Below are 20,263 nucleotides of genomic sequence, written 5' to 3'. Positions count from 1 at the left end.
CTGGTCAAATAAATTGTTAAAGCATCGATCCTGAAGGTAATACCTTCAAGCATATGCTACATAACTGTCTGATGCAAAAAGTAAAAGGTGTCAACCAACTTTGTTTATGGTCCGCAAATTAATCACATGCCGGTTTCACTATAACTGGAAAGAAAAATTACTGATGCTGAGTATATGTATAGGTAAAATTATAAATACCAGTTAGAAAATTGATTGAAAATTACGAAAAAATGGGATGCAGAATGTCAATCAATCAAGTTCTATTACTTACACTCCCACTTGAATTTTTACAGATAAAATCTGAACAAAGTTAGGAAGACCATGGGAAGAGATCCCACCAAGACATATACAATAGTCAAAAGAAGAGGTACCAAGGAAGATAGTATAGTCAAAAGAAGAGGTACCAAGGAAGATAGTATGAGGCTATATCTGGTTCTTGGTTCGGGATGATCACACTGATTGCAATAGATTTTTTTTTTTTTTTTTTTTGATGAACCGAGGAGGGGTTTGTACTTTTCATTTGTGATTTTTTAGGAAAGTTTAATATTCTATTCTAGTTTCACATCCTTTGGTCCGCGGACAATAAAAACAAAAATTTTTAGGGGTTGGCAATAATCTCATTAGCAATGATGCTAGATAGGTCAGAGTCTCTTTTGCTCAACTGGAACTGGCTCATCTTCCCGTGATGTGGACGAGTACCTAGAATCATCTGTCCAGGTGACTGATGCTTCTGGGTAGCCAAGTGGCCAGAACATAACAACAGAATGCACACAAACCTACACCAACACATTTCTGGCCCATTCGCAGTTGATTCTGCTCTTCACAGAGACACGAGGCGGAGTTGAACAGATTCCAGTGCCGCTAATGTGAACATGCCTATACATGTTCACATTAGCAGTGATGGGAGATACAGGCATGCCAATAACAACCTAACGTATACTGAATATGTTAAGTACGAGAAAATATAATTGTATTTAAAAAAAATTGTTATTTACATTGCAAGCATAGTTTAATATTTTTGTGGTCCGTGGACCCTACCTCAAATATAAAAGTTGAGAAACACTTCTCTGTTCTGTACAATAACTAAACATTGATAAATCTGATACAGTACTGCTGTATATTTACTTTTTCCTTTCATTTCTGGGCAAACCATCGATTCTATGCGAAAACTAAGTCCCTATGTGGAATTAACTTATCCAAATCCATAAAAAAACACCAAGAAATGGATAAACAGAACCTTTTTGAAAATTTACTATATAAAAGCCGTTTACAAGAAAGCATCCATATTTTGACCAGTTCTGTAGCTGCTCTTTTTTCTTAATTTCGAGAATTCAAAACGTATAGACCTTCAAAGTTGAACCATAACTTCGCGACAATTGCATCATTGTGAGAAAATCAGGTTTATCAGCCTGATTGATAGTACTCGGGATATGCATGGGTTTTTTTCAAGTTTCGGTTAAAGATCAATATAAAAGTGGCATATATAAGTGCAAACATGCCAAAACGTTCCTATTGCGGATACCTGAAACGAAACGAAAAATATTACGGTGCAGCGCTGACACAAATAAAAAAACATTTCCTTGAACTCATTTTCAGTAATATCGTTTGATTTCAAGTTTTTGAAATTCCAGATTAACGTTTCTTTCTCTTTAACACTACGTAATCCTCTTCAGCACACACATACACACAAAGAGGAAGGCTACCTGTCAGGTAACTGCGCACATTGAAACGGTGCTCTAGTTTAATTCTGATTTACGAAGCAAATCCGCTGACAGGGCCCCTCATCCGTCATCTGCTACTTTTACAACAGTCTTGGAAAAGTGTGATCTCGGGTGAAACTTCATCCTCCACCAAAAGCTAATCTCTGGCTAATCCTGTCGCTACTTAGCGGAATAAAGAGCAAGAAATGTATCAGAAAAGTTGTTTTAATAACAGCGTCATAAATTAGTAACCTGTCGAAAGTGTTGTCGTAACAACCCTGGATGCCCTCCTTTCGAGTCCAACGTTCGTCGGGTGAGGACACTCCAGTCCGTCAAATAGACTAAACCACTACCAGTCTAGCGACAATTGTACTCAGTCAGCTATTCAAGATGAACTCCCCTTTCTTAATATTTTCATTATTGTGCCTGTTGGAAACGTGTGCGATCCACGCGCAAAGGCTAGATCCCGGAAACAGGCCAATCAGATATTATTACATCGCTGCTCAAGAGGTGGAATGGGATTACGCACCACGAGGTAACCTGTTGGATGAAACAAGCAAAGAGTAAGTGAGAAGATTCTCTTTGAACTAACTTTTTTTTTATGACTATACTGATGATGTTTAATTGTCCTAATGATCTTATTGTAACTGAAAGGCTCCAATGGAAAACATTATTGAATGCGGGTGTGATCATCTAAATTGGATACCACCTTATTCCGGTTGGGGCAAGTAGCGTGGTTTTTTACTACTACTATCATTCTTGAGATTCTGGAGGGGAGTGGATTAGAGCAAGTCTGCTTTCTGCCGTGGTAAAGAGTCTCATCCGGTAAGAGTAAATATAAAATTTGGTGCGTTTTCTTTTCCATTAGTTTCATGTACTCAGACTGGTCTAAACAGCTGGTATCAGGAACACTGCAGTCTTCTGGCGTAATAAAACATAATCAGAATCAAAGTGGTGAAATTACATTTTCTCTTTTCATTTGCTTGATGAATGCTAACAAGTTATTGCTGATATAAGTGAAGGAAATATCTCTTACACATTTGCAATTTAATTTGATAATACCTCACAGTAACTCTTTATGAAATTATATAATGGTTGTTTATAGCCGCTCTTGCGCAAATCAGAATCATTTCTTCTTCAGATTAAAGTCTCTCACTATGTACATATAACTGAGTTATAGAATTTATAACGTCGCAGGAATACTCTACTTAGTAAGATAAAAACTCACTACAACAGAGGATTGTAATCAATAACAGTAACCAAATGCATAGTTTGTTGACCATACTGAACCACCTCCATTAGTGAAGAATGATATTAGCGAAGGTACAGTGATTTCGGGTACATATTATGACTTTTTTGATGTGGCACCATTTGAACCTCTCCAGGGAATACTCACTGAATGTTTACCACTGACATACATGATGAGGATTGACCAATACTATATGACTGTTTAAACAGTATTGACAGTTTGGGATTTTATGCTGTATAATTGAATCTCCTTTACTTCGACTCTTAAATACTCCTGTTTTGGAGTACGACTTTAAAAAAACTTATTGGAAAACACTTCAAAGCACTTGAGTTTTCAATATTTTACAATGTTACTGGAAACCAATGCATTGTCTGTGCTAAGACACGAGTACTTAATCCTGCAGAAAGAATCTTTCTCATGGATATTCATATTTTTTTCATACATGAAATATACACTATCCGACCAAAAAAATAATGAGACCCAATCTGATTACAGAAATTGCATGTGCCTATTAAACACGCAAATCTTTTGGCATATAAAAGTGATCAGCTATTATCCCAGGAATTAAATAAACCAAAGACTACTACTGGCATGGTGCTGAGAGATACTGAGCTCAAGAAACGACGAGGTAGGCGTAAAATAATTGACAGGAGCCGACTTATCTTGAGAAAGATTAGCTACCTCATCTCACAAGAACCAACACATTATTAATTTCTTTGAACAAATATATGTTTTGGTCATAACTACAAGAGTCGCATGTTTTTTCGTAGTATATTGTAATCATGTTATAACATAATTTCCTATTCATACTCAAACGCTTCAGCCCTTACCTTGCTGATACCATACCCATCTTGTTCAATAAGGAACTCTCCTAGCGGTATCTTCTTCCCCTGTAGAACCATTACACAATCAAACTCTATCCTAGCCAATAGATTTAATCAATACTTAGCTACATCCTTCTCGTTGAATCTACTAGAGAACGCCTTCCATCTTATCACCATACACCAAATTCTCCCGCTACTGCCTCCTCAGTTATACTGCACAACCCCCTCAATTGGTTTACCATATAAACGTCGCTGCACCATAACTGTTATTCTTCAATCTTTTGTGAATAACACTAAGATGGCCATTACTCATACAGGCTTTCAACGTCATCCACTTTCTGACACACACAAACCTTCTAGAAAACTTTGGTAGTTGTTGTTGTTATTTGGTTTTTAGGAGCATTAGCAACTAAGGCCATATTGCTCCGGGGATGTGCGGTGGTCATTCCCTGACCTTTCCGCATCCTCCGTATTTGGTGGTCACGGGCTCGAACCCCGGTCTAATCAAGAAGCGTGTGCTACGCTCTGCCGCTCTTGCCCACCTGGCTACTGAGGCGCCAGAAAACTTTGGAATCTGTGGTGATGCGCTATGGACACGCAAACCTTTCTTCGGAAGAGAAACCATAGTTCTTAATACAAATAAGGATTCTTTTCAACCATCATCGTACGATTCATCGAGATATTAGAGCCCTGATATTTGATGCTTCGTCAAAGGCGTTGGCGCTGATAAGGAGCGATCCAAGTGACAGACATCAGAAATTGCATCAAGGAAAATATATAAATGACTTCGAAGCCTTCTTTGCCTACAAACAGAATCTAGACGTAATTTCATCTGGAGCCAAAGAGGAATGCAATACCATCCCTCCAACATTACAGAAAAGGACACTTACGATGGAGGTGGTGTTCTCTTGTGGGGCAAAATGATGATTAACGGCCACCAGACTTAAATCCGATTGAACACGTATGGAACTCCCTTGGTCGTCGCATTGCACGCCAACAGATCGGTCACTTGGTGAGCCAAGATCTGCGCTAGTGGAAGAACGGGACTTGTTCCCACAAAATCTTATAGGCATTCTTATATCGAGCATCGTTCAACGCTGTCAAACCTGATTAGCCATTGGAGGGGATCATACGTCGTATTGATGATCTCCTTTACTTTAATTTTTTTATCGCTGTCTCATTTCATCGTTATTTTATGGTACACCAAATTTTGTCCCGCTTCATCGCAAGCTGCACGAGTTACACCACGTTTCATACACGTTCTGTTAGTTTGTCGAACAGCGTATATCTGTTGTTCGTTGTGCAGGGAGAACGTGTAATTTATAGTGGCCCTATTTACCAAAAAGTCCTAGGCATTCGCTTCGTGTTTGTGTAGGTTCCCGATGTCCAGATTGCTGTTTCGTATAGGATCGTAGTATAGAAAACAGTGACAGGTACGTATCAATGTAGATAACGGACGTGGAGTCAACATATTGGCAGTGAGAAGAATACGGTGGGATTTATCAAGCGTTTTTTCAATGCAATTGTGTATTCGTATTGTGGAGTAGAATATAATACCCAGGTATGGGTATTGTCTCACGCTACCATTCAGATACTGACAGTTGCTGGAACCTAGATGAGATTGTTTTTTTAAGAAAATTTTTTAGTTGCTATCTCATGGCTGTACGGGCCATGAGAAATCAGCCGTACCATGGTGTCATCGTGTCAGGAAGTTTCTTTGGCAATAATAATAATGCAATCATTACATATTTAGCAGTCACGTATTATCGAACTATGGTCAGTTGAAGCACGTGTACTATCGCATTCCCTCGTGACCATTCGGCTACGACAGTGCTTTCGATATTTCTTTGGTGTCCACAATAAATAGCTGAATGGATTCAGATATGGTCTCCATTATAAAAATATTTTAAATAGCCTGTTGTGTTGTCAGTATTTTGCGTCCATCCCAGAACAGAAAGAAGGTTTTTTTTGTCCCCTACCCCCAAACACAGCCTGCTTCTTCAATGGAAGGGATCCTTCCTTGCACGTCGCTGTTCAAGCGGTTACAACACCGCAATTTCTGTCAAAATATATTCCACAGCCTTCACGCTCTTTCTCCTTTGTGAAAGATGCACGTAATTTGGAATAACTTTTAGAAAATGTAAAACCACAATATATACTTCAATACAGGGTTACACCGATAAGTGAAAAACTAAGTCAATACGACCTTTTATAAAAATCAACGTGCTGTACACGTGGACAAATACATGAAAGTCTTTTACGTCCATGTACCTGTTTAGTGCGGCTCCATTTCTTAATTTCTCAGTCTATTCAGCACATAACAGGAAAGGAAGGAAGGGAAAAGATTCGCATAAGACTTCATACTACAGTAGTCACCAGAAATTATGGGTGAATTTATTTAATATATAGTAACCCCCCCCTCATTATTAAGTTGCAATAAGTGCATCCTGCGAGAAAGAAACAGCAACACTATACACACCTTTAAATACCGTTAAAGTGGCCTGAATCCGCCCTATCATGGAATAGCTTCCACCAAAACTTCGTACAGTGTGTCCAAAAGATCGCTATCAAGTTAATTAATGACCCTCTCTTATGTACAAACTCTCTATACACTGTTTCTACTGCATGCCATTTCTCCAGATATTTCCAAGGGCACTGTTCTTCTAATTCCATCTCTCTTTTGGAAATCTGTCTGAACTCAACTAACCAATATCCATTCACTGTTCAAATCCCAACCCATATAACTAACGTTTTCTCTTCAGCGTTTATCTCCTTCTACTTTTGTTCTTTGGAACCTTTGTCCGTTTGTATTTCTTTAAAATTACAATCTAAGAAAATTCAAGTCCGAAGTCAACAAGTATCTTCTGTCTTCCTAACTTTCAACTCTTAACTGGAACTAAAGAATTAGAAGTTGTAATACCATTCATGTCTGGAGACACCATTAAAAAAAAAAAAAACGAATTAAAATTTGTCGTAATAACTCAATAAGCTTGGGTTAATTTCAAACCGACCAGACTACTCGGGATGTTATTTGGGGCAGAATAATTGTCCTGCTATGTATGGGTAGATGTCTGGTGACTCGAAGTGCTATTATATAAAATCGCATTATTCTCAACATTAAAATTTCAATACTGTATTCCTTTTCAGGTATGAGGAACTATATATAGAGAAGTCAGAGGACCCACTTACTATAGGGCAAAAATATATAAAGGCAATCCTGAAGGAATACAATGACAACACCTTCCTTACTGAAAAAGAAAAGGAGCCGTGGCTTGGAATCTTAGGACCCCTCATACAGGCAGAAGTGGGAGACGTTGTTCGAGTGTCTTTCTTCAATAATGCCTCAATTCCAGTATCCCTCCACCCCCACGGAGTTAGATATCAAAAGGACAACGAAGGTAAAACCTTGTTATATAAAATTTTAAAATGTATAGCAAAGGAATTGGTTGATTGATTGTTATATACGTTATATTTTCAGAAGTATCCAAACACCTCTGGGATTTGGACAAAATTAACCAGATCCTCCATCCACGTGTCAGGAATAGATATAAAAGTAACTGCGTTTTCTCTAGAAGCAGATCAACGAAAAGGAGTAAACGGGATCGAACAGCTCAGTTTAGCGACATCCAACAGGATGTCATATTAGTTATCACTGTTCATGCGATTGAGCATAACTGCTGTTACAGCATCCTAAATCAGCGATGGCTGACGTAATCACCAATTGAAAATGTCATGGTGGTACCGCCGTCGGGTAAACCGAAGAAATTGGAGAAAGAGACGGGAGGGGCTCTCAAGAAGTGGGAACTCGGAGTTCAGGGATACCACCGGAAATGATATTAATATAAGGACGATACGCAGCGAGCTACATAATATCGAATTTTATGGAAGAGCTGGAGCATAAACAACCAAACACCAAAACGTGTAATGCACAGCTGCGACTTGTCTGGTGAATAGCTCAGTGTCGTTGGTCTATGGAGTGATGAATGATGGTTCACGGTTTTCCTATCTGACGGCCATGTTTGAGTATGGCAAATATCTGGAGATGGTTATTTACCACCACAGTGTGTCTTCCTAACTGCGGGGTTTTGGCAGAGGTGCTCTTACCGTCTGGGGTTGTAGTACATTGATATCCTGAACCATTCCGCCAGTACAGGAAGGGCCCTTTTGTGTTGGCAATGCACCATATCATACTGCACAACCTCTAGTTACGTGGTGAAGAAATTAGGGATGAAAAAGTTTCATTGGCTTGCTCATAGCTCCGATGGTAACCCCCGTACGTCTTCGGTATGAACTGGAACGCTGGCTTGGGTTCAGGCCAACACACTCGAAATCAGTAGATCAATGGACCCAAATATCATCTTCCTGTTATCAAAAAATTGGTTCAGAATCTCTACTGACCAGGATACAGTGTATAATTTGGATCAAAGGTGAGCCGACACATTATTGTATGAATAAAAGTTTATTTGAAACAGTCAGGTGTTCGGTTACTTTTGGCAATACGCTATGAGTAATAACGGTAGTGATCGATTTTAAGAATTTTTTTCTTCCCCATGTCTTGAAATACAAATAATCAGCGATTCCTGAATTATGATCATGTTATAAGATGAGTCCCACTGACGAATGCATTTATTTTGTCCCATGCACAACACCATATTATCATCTCTTTCTCTTTCCTCTCGAAGGTGCTCTGTACGAAGATAATACAAGTTACATCGAGAAATTCGACGACCGTGTTCCTTCTGGTGGCCACGTGCAGTATACGTGGTTTGTCAATGATCACGATGCCCCGACTGCGACCGATCCCGATTGTCTCACGTGGATGTATCACTCCCACCGACTTGGAGAAACAGAGCTTCATGCGGGATTGCTGGGGCCTTTATTGGTTTGTAAGCCAGGTGAGCCTCGATAAATGAAATTCCTTTTTTTCAAAGGAATTTAATTTTGCTGTTGAGGTGTAATTTTAATGATATGCATAAAAAATAAGGTCTAGTTTGGTTTCTTTTAATAATACCAATGTGTTTCTTTCAGGAATCTTGTCCAGACCAAACATCGACAGACGTTTCGTGTTAGTGTTTATGAACTTTGATGAAAATAAGAGTTCATACCTCGAGAAAAACGTCGCCTTTTACACGAAGAAACATTTCTCTACAGAAGAATTGGAAGAATTAAAACAAAACGCATATTTTAAGGCAAGTAATTAATTCATTCAATCACTTATTACAGTAGAATCACTGCCACGTTTTCAATAAATTAGAGCCGCAGAAGAAACTGCCATTTGTCTTAAATCTGCCAGCTGATTTACTCTTATGCTGGAATTTATGCAAACAAATTTTAAATGCATTATTTAATAACAATTAATGTTTTCGCAGGACCGCAAATATAAATTAAAACTTACCCCCACCCACCCTACCTCGTATTAAGACCAAAGCTCTTTGATTATTATAATTTCAATTGTATTTTATCAATAAAAAACTAGTTCCTGAAGTGATTTTTCCACTGTTTTATTATATCATTATCGTTTTTATTTTTTTCTTCTGCGCATTCCAACGTGAGAAAATATTTTATTGGTTACCGCTCTTCCTGAAACCGCAGTCTTGAACAAACTGGAAGCAAAACACCTACTTAATCACTCATATCTCAACAAGAAGAAAATTAACTGTAATACGGAAGCACGAAGTGTCACTTCTCGGTATAAATTACAATAAATAGGCCAGTTTTCTGTTTGCGCTCAAGTGTGCCTGCAACGTGTTTTAAATTTCGAGTTTTCACTTATGGTAGTTAATGATCTATTCGATAGATGGCAGCAGATGCTTTGTAACAATATAATGGGGGATAAAATAAAAACTTACTGAGTTAAATCAATGTTATAGCATTTCTAAATAATTGCTCTTCACTTTCTACAGTCTCTAATTGAAGAAACGTCTTTCATTCCGATGTAGCGCTCAACAAAATGCACCTTTTTATTATGATTATGGCGATAATTTCATATTACAATTTTAGTCTTATTCGGGGTATGGAAATCTAAAGTTTTATTTTTATTTCTTTCTCTCTTGTGCATTATTCTAATAGCAGTAAGAAATTAGATTATGCACTACGTCCAAATTAAAAAATTGTAAGAATGTTTCTCTCATCTTCATCCTGAGTAAGTTTTTATTCGGAGTCAAAGTGTCACTTCGCTTGAAACTAGACGAGGTTAACGTTATTAGTTCATTAATAAAGGAAAATCGATGCGAATGAACCAAGCTTATTCAGTAGTCGTGCCGGAATATAAGAAAGAACATTTTCAGTCTGACGTTAACGAGTAAACAGGGGTTCAAGCTCGCGTGACTACTAAATACCGTTAATGATTGTATTCGTTGTCAAAATAATTAATGTAAACTCCTCTAACCTGGTCGTGCCCAAGTATAAACAAGAACATTAGCCTTAACAAAAAATGGAAAAAGTCAACTGGTTCAATCCGCCGCGCGCGTCATAGGGTTAATTTACTTAAACACTTTTAAGTGGAATTAGACTGATCAGTTCTTTTCAACTTATATCTCAGCCATTTTTCAATATTTCATATTTGGTTTTTGTTCTTTTCTCTGATTCTAAATACAATTCCTAAAGAAAAAGGTTTTTTGGCCATTTTTTCACCTCAACTTTAAATGCAAACTGTGCAAAAATAAACAAATATACCTCATTGATTTTTTTCCTGTTTGGTATAATAATCTTTCAGATATGGTAATTGTTTTTAATAAAAAAATATATATATTAAAAGGGTACAGTTCTCATTGCAAATCAAGTTTACGGCTGCGATAGTTATTTTTTAAGAATTTTTTTGTAAAATCATCTAAATTTTAGTTTTTTAATAAAATTAATCTGAAACACTTTCAACGGAATGCCCTATGATGGACGAGTTATATATTTTTCAAGGAAACTCAGGTTTTGAATCCAATAAACAGTAAATCGACTACAGAAAAAAAGAGCAATTTACAGACATGTTATATATGGTGCAATATGGCCTAAGTTGCTGATGCGCCTAAAATCCTACAACTAACCAACCAATTGTTATATAAGCAAACGAATAAAAACAGTTTTTCTAAGTTATTTACGTTCGATCCTTCGCTCTTCGTCAGATTGCAAAAAGAGACCCTTCAAACAGGGTAAACAAATTGTAAGATATCGTCACGTGAAGCGAAAAACCATGAATCGTATATAACCATTTTACTGCGGCCTGGCTATTTGCGGGAAGTGAGTCAGTCCCCAATATTTCAAAAGCTCTGTAAACCTGGGGGACCGGCTATTCCCCTCGATAAACTGTAGAGTGCAGTGGCAAATACCCCTCATCCGGTATCGGTTTTAACCTTCCTCAGAACAGCATCGGGATTAAAATGGTATTCTGAAGTCAAACTCTATTCGAGGTGTGGTCAGGGATCGATGTGGATATTGTAGTCAGGATTCGGCAAATATCCAAAAATATAACCAGAATTAAATTTAGTGTTGTACCAGTGGTAGCGAACCAATTCACCGGACTCTCGCTGACATTCTTATATCGAACCGATAAATTAACCTTAGGAGGTCCCAATCATAAATTTTGCAATGGAGTCCCAAAACACTTGTGGCCCTACAAGAGTTTGGGTTGTACATACTCTATGCACTCTCATTGCTCCACAAGAGTACATACTGTACAGCGCAGTGTGGTTGTACATATGCACTTGATAAATTGCATCACAGGATTAAATATGCACTAACCTAAAAAAACTACAGTATATTAGAAATCTGAAACTTCCAAGTACACATAGCAGTTTTTGGAGTCTTCCAAATACCCACCCACATTCGGAAGCCTCCAGAAATCCTTACCAACATATTCAACACTGAAACAGCAACCTTTCTGTATAATCATTTGGTATATGCACATATATTCACAAGAATATGTAATACGTTCGCCTTCCTCTGTGCTAAATATAAATTAAGTAGGATAAGAAATTGGGGACGTGGAGCGGTAGGCGAACTAATATCAGCGATTTTTTAGTTTCTTGTTTTCAAGAAATTGTACATTTATCATGGGATTGTTTCTAATTATTCCTATGAATTGAGGTTTCTGTGTTCAGGTGATTGGCTATTTAATAAGTTTATTGCGTGGAGAGGATCTAACCGACTTAATTATTTTTACATCTAGTCGTGATACGGTTTAAAACTTCCTGAGGTCTGAACTGCCTTAGTTCCGTGTTCCAGTTTTGCCCGAAGTCACTTTTGACGTACTCATATTTTTAACGTGAGTACATAGCGCTTCGGGTCCAATATGTTGTTGTTTTTTAAAGTTTTGTCTGGGAGGGGAGGTTGATATCGGAGCACAGTCTCCCGGAATAGATCATGTGCTTTGTCTGGACAATTTACAGTCGATAAGAAATCGTACTTCGTGTATAGTGTATACGATCCCTGATGTCCTCCGAAGGCCCCAACTAGAAAGCAAATTCTCCTACCTAAAAAACATGTCGTTTATTCTTAACTGTTCCAACTAGAATTAGCATTAAAATGGCAGAACTACGCAAAGAAGTAACGCTTATGTAGCGTCTGCAGTCAAAAAAAAGAAACTGTTCTTTCAAGCTGTAACTTTGCTTTGTACTTCATCTACTTCTGCCAAATATTTATCTGATCCCTCTTTTACACTGGTGTGCAAAATTTAAGGACCAGTCAGGTTTTCACCTATAGCTTCTCATTGGAGTGGCCCAGATATGGGAAAAGCATACCAAAGGAACCTCGTGAGGTACAGAAATGATGAAGGAAACAAAACGGTACAGAGGGACTTTATTCAAAAATGGCAACATAGCACTGGCTATCATGATACAGATGCATCACTGACAAAGATAGAACAAAGGGAAGAGGTGAGGTGGTTCTCAGTAGGAGATATGGCCACCTCTAATGTCGATGCAGGCTTTGCACCGCCTGTCCATACTTAGAACAATGTTGTTGATAAGTTCTTGCGGTAACATCGTCCATTCCTCTGTCAGCGACATTTTCTGGTGGGTGTGTACGTGCCGCTAGGCGTCTCCCTAGAGCGTCCCATATGTGTTCGATGGGATTTAGATCGTTGGAACGGGCAGGCCAATCCATACGAACAATGTCCTCACTTTCCAAAAGCATGTCAACAGCTGCAGTGCGATGGGGTGTGGCGTTATCATCCATAAACGCGAACTCGACTCGGGGCCAATGGCACCTCAGAACAAACGCACAAGGGAAAGGATTACCTCAGTACAGAAGCGTGACCAGTTACAGTACCGCCTTCGAGTATCTGGAGTTGTGTACATCCATCCAAGATAACGCCTCCCCAGACGAGAACACCTCGACTGCCATGTCGATCCCTTTCAAGTGATGTTTGCGGGGTGATACCGTGTGCCAACCTCTCGCCAGATTACCTGACGTCCAGAATCGCTGCTAAGACAATCTACTCTCATCAGCAAAGAGTACCTTAAGTAAAGATTTTGTGGTTGTAACTTTTAGAAATAGTGCTGGTCCTTAAGTTTTGCACACCAGTGTATTTACAGAATTCACTTTCTAATACACCTTACATTTGGTAGGACAAATAAAGATTTATTTTCTACGGATTATAATACTAATCTCGATGTGTCGATTACTTCTTCTATTCCCATGGAGCCTCCTTATCTGCATTTTTAACAACTGTTTTTTTTTTTTTTCTATCAACAAGAACTTTTGTTCTTACGCAGATGATATTCTATATACCGTTGCTATGCATCTTCGTGCACCTAGCAATACCGTCCCACCCCACGCTGGCTGGAAAATGCCCGAGTTCGAATCCGGGCAATGAGTCGAGGAACTTTTATGGGTTTTTTTTTTTTTAGATTTTTCACTTCGTGTGACCCTAATATGAAGTTTTTTTATATATTTGCTAGACCTAATTCTGCTACCAGCAGTTTTAATCATTTGTCCAAATTTATCAGTGATAAATTACTCGATTTTGTTATAAAATTTAATTTTCAGCTCGATCGCAGAAATGGAAACATATTACATTTTCCTCTTTGTAGCAATCATTGTTTTCTGGAGGTTTAGTTTAAATAATTCGGCTTTTCTACCTTAAGAATTAAAATTTTTAGATATTGTCTTGTACTGTAAATTTCTTTATAGCTTTTTAAATGTGGTATGAATTTTGTGGGTTATTGGTGAGCAGAGTGGCGACTGACTTTTTTTTTTTTTTTTTGTTCTTTACAGGCATCCAACCAGATGCACACCATTAATGGATTCGCCTTCGGCAATCTTCCTGGTCTTGACATGTGTCTTGGAGACAGAATCAGCTGGCATATCGTCGGGATGGGTGACGTCATAGATGTCCATACGGTCAACTTCGGAGGGCATGTGATTTCGTACAACGGACACAGGTGCGTCCCGTATATAAAACTTCCTAATAAAGGTGCTTTGCTATCTTTTGCCCCTGCATCTTTTATAATACTAAATCCCACTCAGACACATGGCATTCATATGCATATTAACAAATAATTGTGAAAGATATCTGCAAGCCTGAAGCACATAAGACGATGTTAAAAGTATACAAATCCGTAAAAATCTTTGAAGTTGTTTTACAATTTTCAGAAGATTATAGAACTACCAGCAATGCACATTTAAATTGAATCTGAATAAAGAAGCCGCCATATTTTCACTATTTATTTTACACACTTCAAATACATATTTTTTTCTTTCCTCGACAACGCCAACCATTTTTACCACCAGCTTACTGACGTCACGGGCACTCCTTAAAGAAGGATGGTTTTGTTTCCGGATATATGCAAATGACGTTCAAGTCATATGCAATTCACTTACTCCGTTTATAAATCGCTGTAAGTGATAAATTATGTCAACCACAAGATTAATTACTGAAAGGCACGCGGGAGACGAAGTTAATGCCTACAGACGAATTGATGAGACAGACAATCCTTCTTCTACATGTATATTATCTCGTGTGTTCGCTAGAAGCCATGGAAGTTGTGACTGTCTTGATTAATATGCACAGGCGATTGAACCGTACACAGGACAATGAAACCTCAAAAGTTAAAAAGAAAAACTGGTAAGGAAACATCATCTGTTTTTAAAGAAATAATGAATAAACACTCCATTTATACATTGGGAATTATTAAGGAGAGTGAATCATTAATACTTGAGGCCATTTATTCAAATGGGGCGTGATGGCTTTTTTAGCCTAGCTAGTAAAATCTAAAACAGCCCGTGGAAGCGCGATTCGGGAAACTGGAACAATGGAATGAGTTGGCCAGACATCGATAAAAATTGTGAACATTCTTTATGATAGACGACGCTTCTCTTCCACAAAAAAAAAACAGCATATTACCAGCAAAATTCAACATTGGTAATATAAAAAATGACTTCAAATCACTTGGATTCGGACATCATTTAATTTTCCACACTATGGTTTTGTTTTAGATAGCCGTGCAACTGAGGATCAGCGATGGCACAAGGATTGCAGCCGGACAATGAATGAATACAACGCCGAATCCTAAAACCATTAAAGGTAGCCCCCCAAAAGATCATGAAAACGGAATCTGTCTCATCTGACTGTTGTCAGATGAGAACAGTGGTACAAAATGCTTTCTTCACACTCCTGAGAAATCCATTAAAGAATGCATGCATTAAACTAGGCTGACACCATTCCGTACAGATAATTTTGAAAACGGAACTAAGGTAGAAACCATGGAAGCCACATCACTTACAGAAGCAACTAGTGCGGCTTCAGAGGAGTGAGATCGAAGGACAGTTTGCCGAAATCACGCTTGAATGGCTAATGGCTGGAAAAACACTTTAGAGAACTTTATTTGGTGAGATGAAGCCACTTTCATGTTTGGGGTTTCGTAAGGCACAACAGCCATTAATGAGGACCGTACAATACATAGAAAACAGTGTGGAAAAAAGGCAAAGCCAGTTTACGTAATTAAAAATACTAGTGAAGAACTGTAGTGCACTACTAAAACTTCTTGAAAGTTCCGTTTACACTCTACAGGGTTTGAAATCGATGATCTAATCCTCTCCTTCATTAATTGAAAATCTGATTTCCTCCCAAGAAAATTCAACGACTTTATAAAGTTATCAAAAAATAATAATTAATAAAATGTCCTCTATGATCAGAGGAATTTTAATTATAAATGCACCCCTCACAAAAATAGATGTCAGCGTTTTAATTTATTGACTCTTCAACTCTGAAGAGAAAATATGGATCTCCGATTTGTATATCGATTGGTAATGGGCAGAGTGGATGCACCAGGCTTCCTGGGATGAAACACTTCAATTACCACGCGAGATTCTGTACAGAAATAGTGCTTTAACCTTTATTACTCGCACATAAATATTGATAACTCCCGTGGCTTGAAGCTTTTTAACTCTAAAATTATATGAAGTTTGGCAAAGTATTTAGAACAGAAATAAATGCTTTAATAAAAGCAGGATGTAGAAAACAGTGCGTAAATCCTACTACAGTATCAAAAATGTTTTCAAACAGTTCTATTCAGAACAGTAGTAAACAGCGATTACACAATACGCTCCTTCATTATGGCTTTCAAAGATAAAAAAAAAGCAGGGAGCATTGACAAGAAGCCACATAAGTTAGGGGAATAGACTCACTAATGTGCTGTATTATTAACGTGGCCATTGACAGAAAGAAAATAAGCGGTCTTTTTCTTGTCGGTAGGTCTTTGAACTGCACCTTTTAAGAGCACGGAATCATTCTGAGCCAAACCTGAGGTTTAGAAAGGGTTGAATAAAGGCGTGGTTCATTTTTAATTAAACCTGAAAATCGTGTTTAAATTTAACTGAAAAAACTACGAGATTTTACAATTTCGATATAATTAGAAGTACTGTAAATTTATTTTATTTTAATCTAAAGAAAACATGGCGTCCTTTTTACTGCATTTATTTTCAACTTGCTTTGTGATTTTATTGATTTTAATTTCTTAGTGTACTTTATTACCTTCAATGAATTATAATGAATGATATTTGAAATTGGTCGTTCATTGGGTTACTGACATTGGATTAGTGAAATGTCAGTAACCCAATGACGTGATCGAGACAATTTTGGTATTTTTGGAATCAGCGGATCAACTTCATTTAGAATCTGTAACTTTTTCTCCTGGTTTGTTTGCTTTCAGAACTGAAACCATCAGCCTTTTACCTGCTAAATTCACCACCAGCTACATGGTAGCAAGACAAGCAGGATCCTGGCCTGTCCGCTGTGAAGTTGGATCCCATGCTCATTGTAAGTGAAATTCTTTTGTTATCATGACGGTTACAGTATTAGGAATGTTTTTTTATACATTTGGCAAATGCATACCCGTTTTGGGATTGTACTTCTATGATAATAATGCTATTCAGTATTCCACTGTTTTTAAGTCATAAGTAGATGCTAATTAGAATAGGAGTATTCTCTTTAGTAATATAGAAAGAACTCAAACTCAAGACTTGGATACATGGTCTTAACTCGGAATGAAATGATATTTTTTTACTTTCTTTCTTTTTCTAAGCGGGAATGGAAGGATTTTTCCGAGTGTGGGCTTGTAATAATAACCCTCCACAAGAACAGCAAGTATTCACAGGGGTAGTGAGAGAACATTTCATAGCTGCAGAGGAAGTGGAGTGGAACTACGCACCTACTGGAATAAACCGTATTACAGGGAAACCACTCGCGGTGGATGAGTAAGTTTTTTATTTTTTTAACTTGATTTCATTTGATTTCCAGTCCTAGTTCTACATTTATGCGCAACTGCTACACCTCATCTAGCTCACTGTGTACATTAAATAAATAAACAAATAATAAACAGTATCGAATTTATGGAAAAGCATTTAGTTTATTTTATTTTTTTTTTTTTAATGTTCTGAAATCTATCTAAAGATCCGTTTGGGTAGTTTTGGCGAGGAATAAGGAAATTTACAGAATTCATTCACAATTTTCAAGTTGAGTGTTCAAATCGTGTATCAAAAACAATTGATTGGCAAAATCACATCAAAGTACTCTGTGAGTCACCACCGGAAAAGCTGTTTGCCGAGAGAGCCGGGGATCAGTTGAGTTATACACACACAGGCGCAACCAGTGGGGGGGATTAAGAGTGCTTAGACCCATCCAAAGACGCTCTACTTTATATTATGTGAAACGCGAGTCCCTGCAAAGCAAAATTTCTAGGTGCGCTACTGGTTGGATAAGCAAATTGCTCGAGTAGCAGGTGGTTTTTTAGTTAATACTTAATTTTAATTCGTAATTATAACCATCTGGTTTTAGCTTTTCATACGTATTAAAAGGTGATTCCAGATATAAACAGGCTTTGTTTTTAATTAATTTCAAATAGACCATCCCTTGCTCTTTCTGAATAGCATCGTATTCAATTGGCATATTTTTTTATAAAATTGCTTAAATTTGTTAATTAAATGGTCGTTGTTGATAACCATCAGTGTACACGATGCGATACGCCATCCTGTCACGACCATGTACAGTGGTTAAAAATTAAGAAGCATTCACAATTAAACTATAAAACTTCACAGGCACCGGTGGGATTCGAACCCACGATCTCCTGTTTACTAGACAGGCGCTTTAACCAACTAAGCCACGGCGCCACGTTTGAGTGGTGCGTCGAAATGAAAGAAGTAATTATATCCCGGTTTCCGTATTATTAATGAAGTTGGATTTAAAAAAAGTGCCTCATTTGCTGGCACAATTTGCACTCAAAGCGAATATGTCATAAAAATAATTTTATTGACCTTTTAATTAATTAAATTAACCTTTTTTTTAAATGTTGGTGTTCGCGTACTTTGAATATTTTTAAAAAAATTCATATTTAGTAAATCAGACTTGTAGATCGAATTAAGTTATGTATACCCCACCCCACCACCTTTGCTGCAGTTATGGTTGAACTAGACAAGGTGCAATTCTGCACCTACATAACAAGTTACTTGATATTAAAAAATATATATAAGAAAAGGAAGACCTAGAAGACGTATGTCCGCATTTACCAAAGAATGAGTACCCAGTACCCGTGGCCAATATTTCGCCAAAACTGTTTCAGAGAAGTAAAGATTAATATCGAAGAAATTGCAAAAACCTATCCCTCGGCTCCCTTCGCTGCTAGCTAAGATGACTAAAAATGCAATTTGATAACTGTTGTCAAGTCAACTATGGACACTTCTTGTTGCACTGGTCTACGATTCGCTCTTGCTCGTGCATGGCTTCCAGCATTACGTTGAAGTTTAGTTTCATTATGCTCACTCACCAATTTCGTTATCCATTCTATTTGCAAATCTTTCTCTATGCGGCTCACATCGTCTTTCGTTCCCTTCGCCTGATTGCTTTACTTCCAGCTGCATTTATCATCACTCTGCCGAGCTCTATATCGCTTCTTTCGTTCTTGAGCTTGTTGGCAACGTCTTTGAGAAGCAATTTCTCTTAGCTTTTCTATTTCGTAAAGATTAAAAAATAAAATAACGAAAATTTTTTGGAATTTTATTTATTTTTTTCTAAATTTTACCGTTATATAAAACCTATTGCAAAAGGAATCATGTCAAAAGCTTGCTTAGTCTGTTGAGTTATTCAAGTTCAAAGAGGGACATAAGCAAATTATTATATAGATAGATAGCCATAGTCGAGTGGTTGTACGCGAAAGTACAAAAATACAAGAGTTTGGGTGGCCGTGGTTCAAACTCACGTGACTACTAAATGTGGCAATATTCTATTATTCATAGGCACCGGTGGGATTGAGAACTGTCCCAAATGACGCTACAGCGGTCTCAACACTTGTCATTCGTTTAGAGAGCTCTGGATTCGAATCCCGTCGACGACTGGAGGAATTTCTAAAGTTCTCTTCAATAGAAGCCATAGGTAGCCGACCTAAGATGAAGAGAGTATGGTTTTCCAGTGAATTGTTCCTGCCTTTTCAGCCCACAACACACAAATCGACACTTCTACAAACACAATGCACTCATACGAATATGGATTATGGCCAGGAATTGTTAAAATAATAACTATTATTGCCTTGTGAACGCCTCTGACCTGTGATCATCTCAGAGTATAATAAAAAATATATTTATACGAGTATATAGTAATAATTAGATAATAAGGAACCGGGAACTTGCAAGCAGTAACTCTTCAAAGGAAAATCAGCTCTTGTGAACTACAAAAAAGGGTTCCATTTCAGTCATTGAACGCTGTCCATCAAAGTGCGAGTGAACGCCCCTCACACAGAAAATAACGAACAGAATTCAAAATTAATATTAAAAGATGATCAAAATCAATTATCATGGCTATCGCCTTCTGTAGATTAAATAAGCTAACATTACACAAAACGTTAAAAAAAATTAACCCAGGACACCTAAAACTAAAACAAATGCAAATATACAAATTAGCATTTCAATAATCATAAAAACATAAAGAATAAAATTCAAATGATTCTTTAACGCAAACCAAACAAAAAAGTATAAATTAAGATGTAATTACAGAAAATAGCAGGTTCTAA

At 37.5% G+C, this 20,263-nt stretch overlaps 1 protein-coding gene and 1 non-coding gene across 2 annotated transcripts in view; one reads left to right on the top strand and one right to left on the bottom strand.

Moving 5' to 3' along the window:
• LOC150089598 (hephaestin-like protein) overlaps positions 1-17,463 on the top strand; it is a 185,141-nt gene extending 167,678 nt beyond the window's left edge. Inside the window, exons 16-21 of the mRNA XM_090390043.1 lie at positions 6,921-7,171; positions 8,456-8,668; positions 8,802-8,962; positions 13,980-14,146; positions 16,916-17,022; positions 17,288-17,463. Of these exons, the coding sequence (XP_090246169.1) occupies positions 6,921-7,171; positions 8,456-8,668; positions 8,802-8,962; positions 13,980-14,146; positions 16,916-17,022; positions 17,288-17,463 (1,075 nt within the window). The remainder of the gene's footprint in view (positions 1-6,920; positions 7,172-8,455; positions 8,669-8,801; positions 8,963-13,979; positions 14,147-16,915; positions 17,023-17,287) is intronic.
• Positions 17,464-18,297: 834 nt separating this feature from the next.
• Positions 18,298-18,371, bottom strand: TRNAT-AGU (transfer RNA threonine (anticodon AGU)). The gene has a single exon. It is a non-coding gene; the product is annotated as a tRNA-Thr (tRNA).
• Positions 18,372-20,263: the final 1,892 nt, after the last annotated feature.

The sequence above is a fragment of the Mastigoproctus giganteus genome, chromosome 2 (assembly GCF_048544385.1).
Source record: "Mastigoproctus giganteus isolate SK-2022 chromosome 2, ASM4854438v1, whole genome shotgun sequence".
NCBI lineage: Eukaryota > Metazoa > Arthropoda > Arachnida > Uropygi > Thelyphonidae > Mastigoproctus > Mastigoproctus giganteus.
This window is presented reverse-complemented; position numbering and strand designations above follow the sequence as displayed.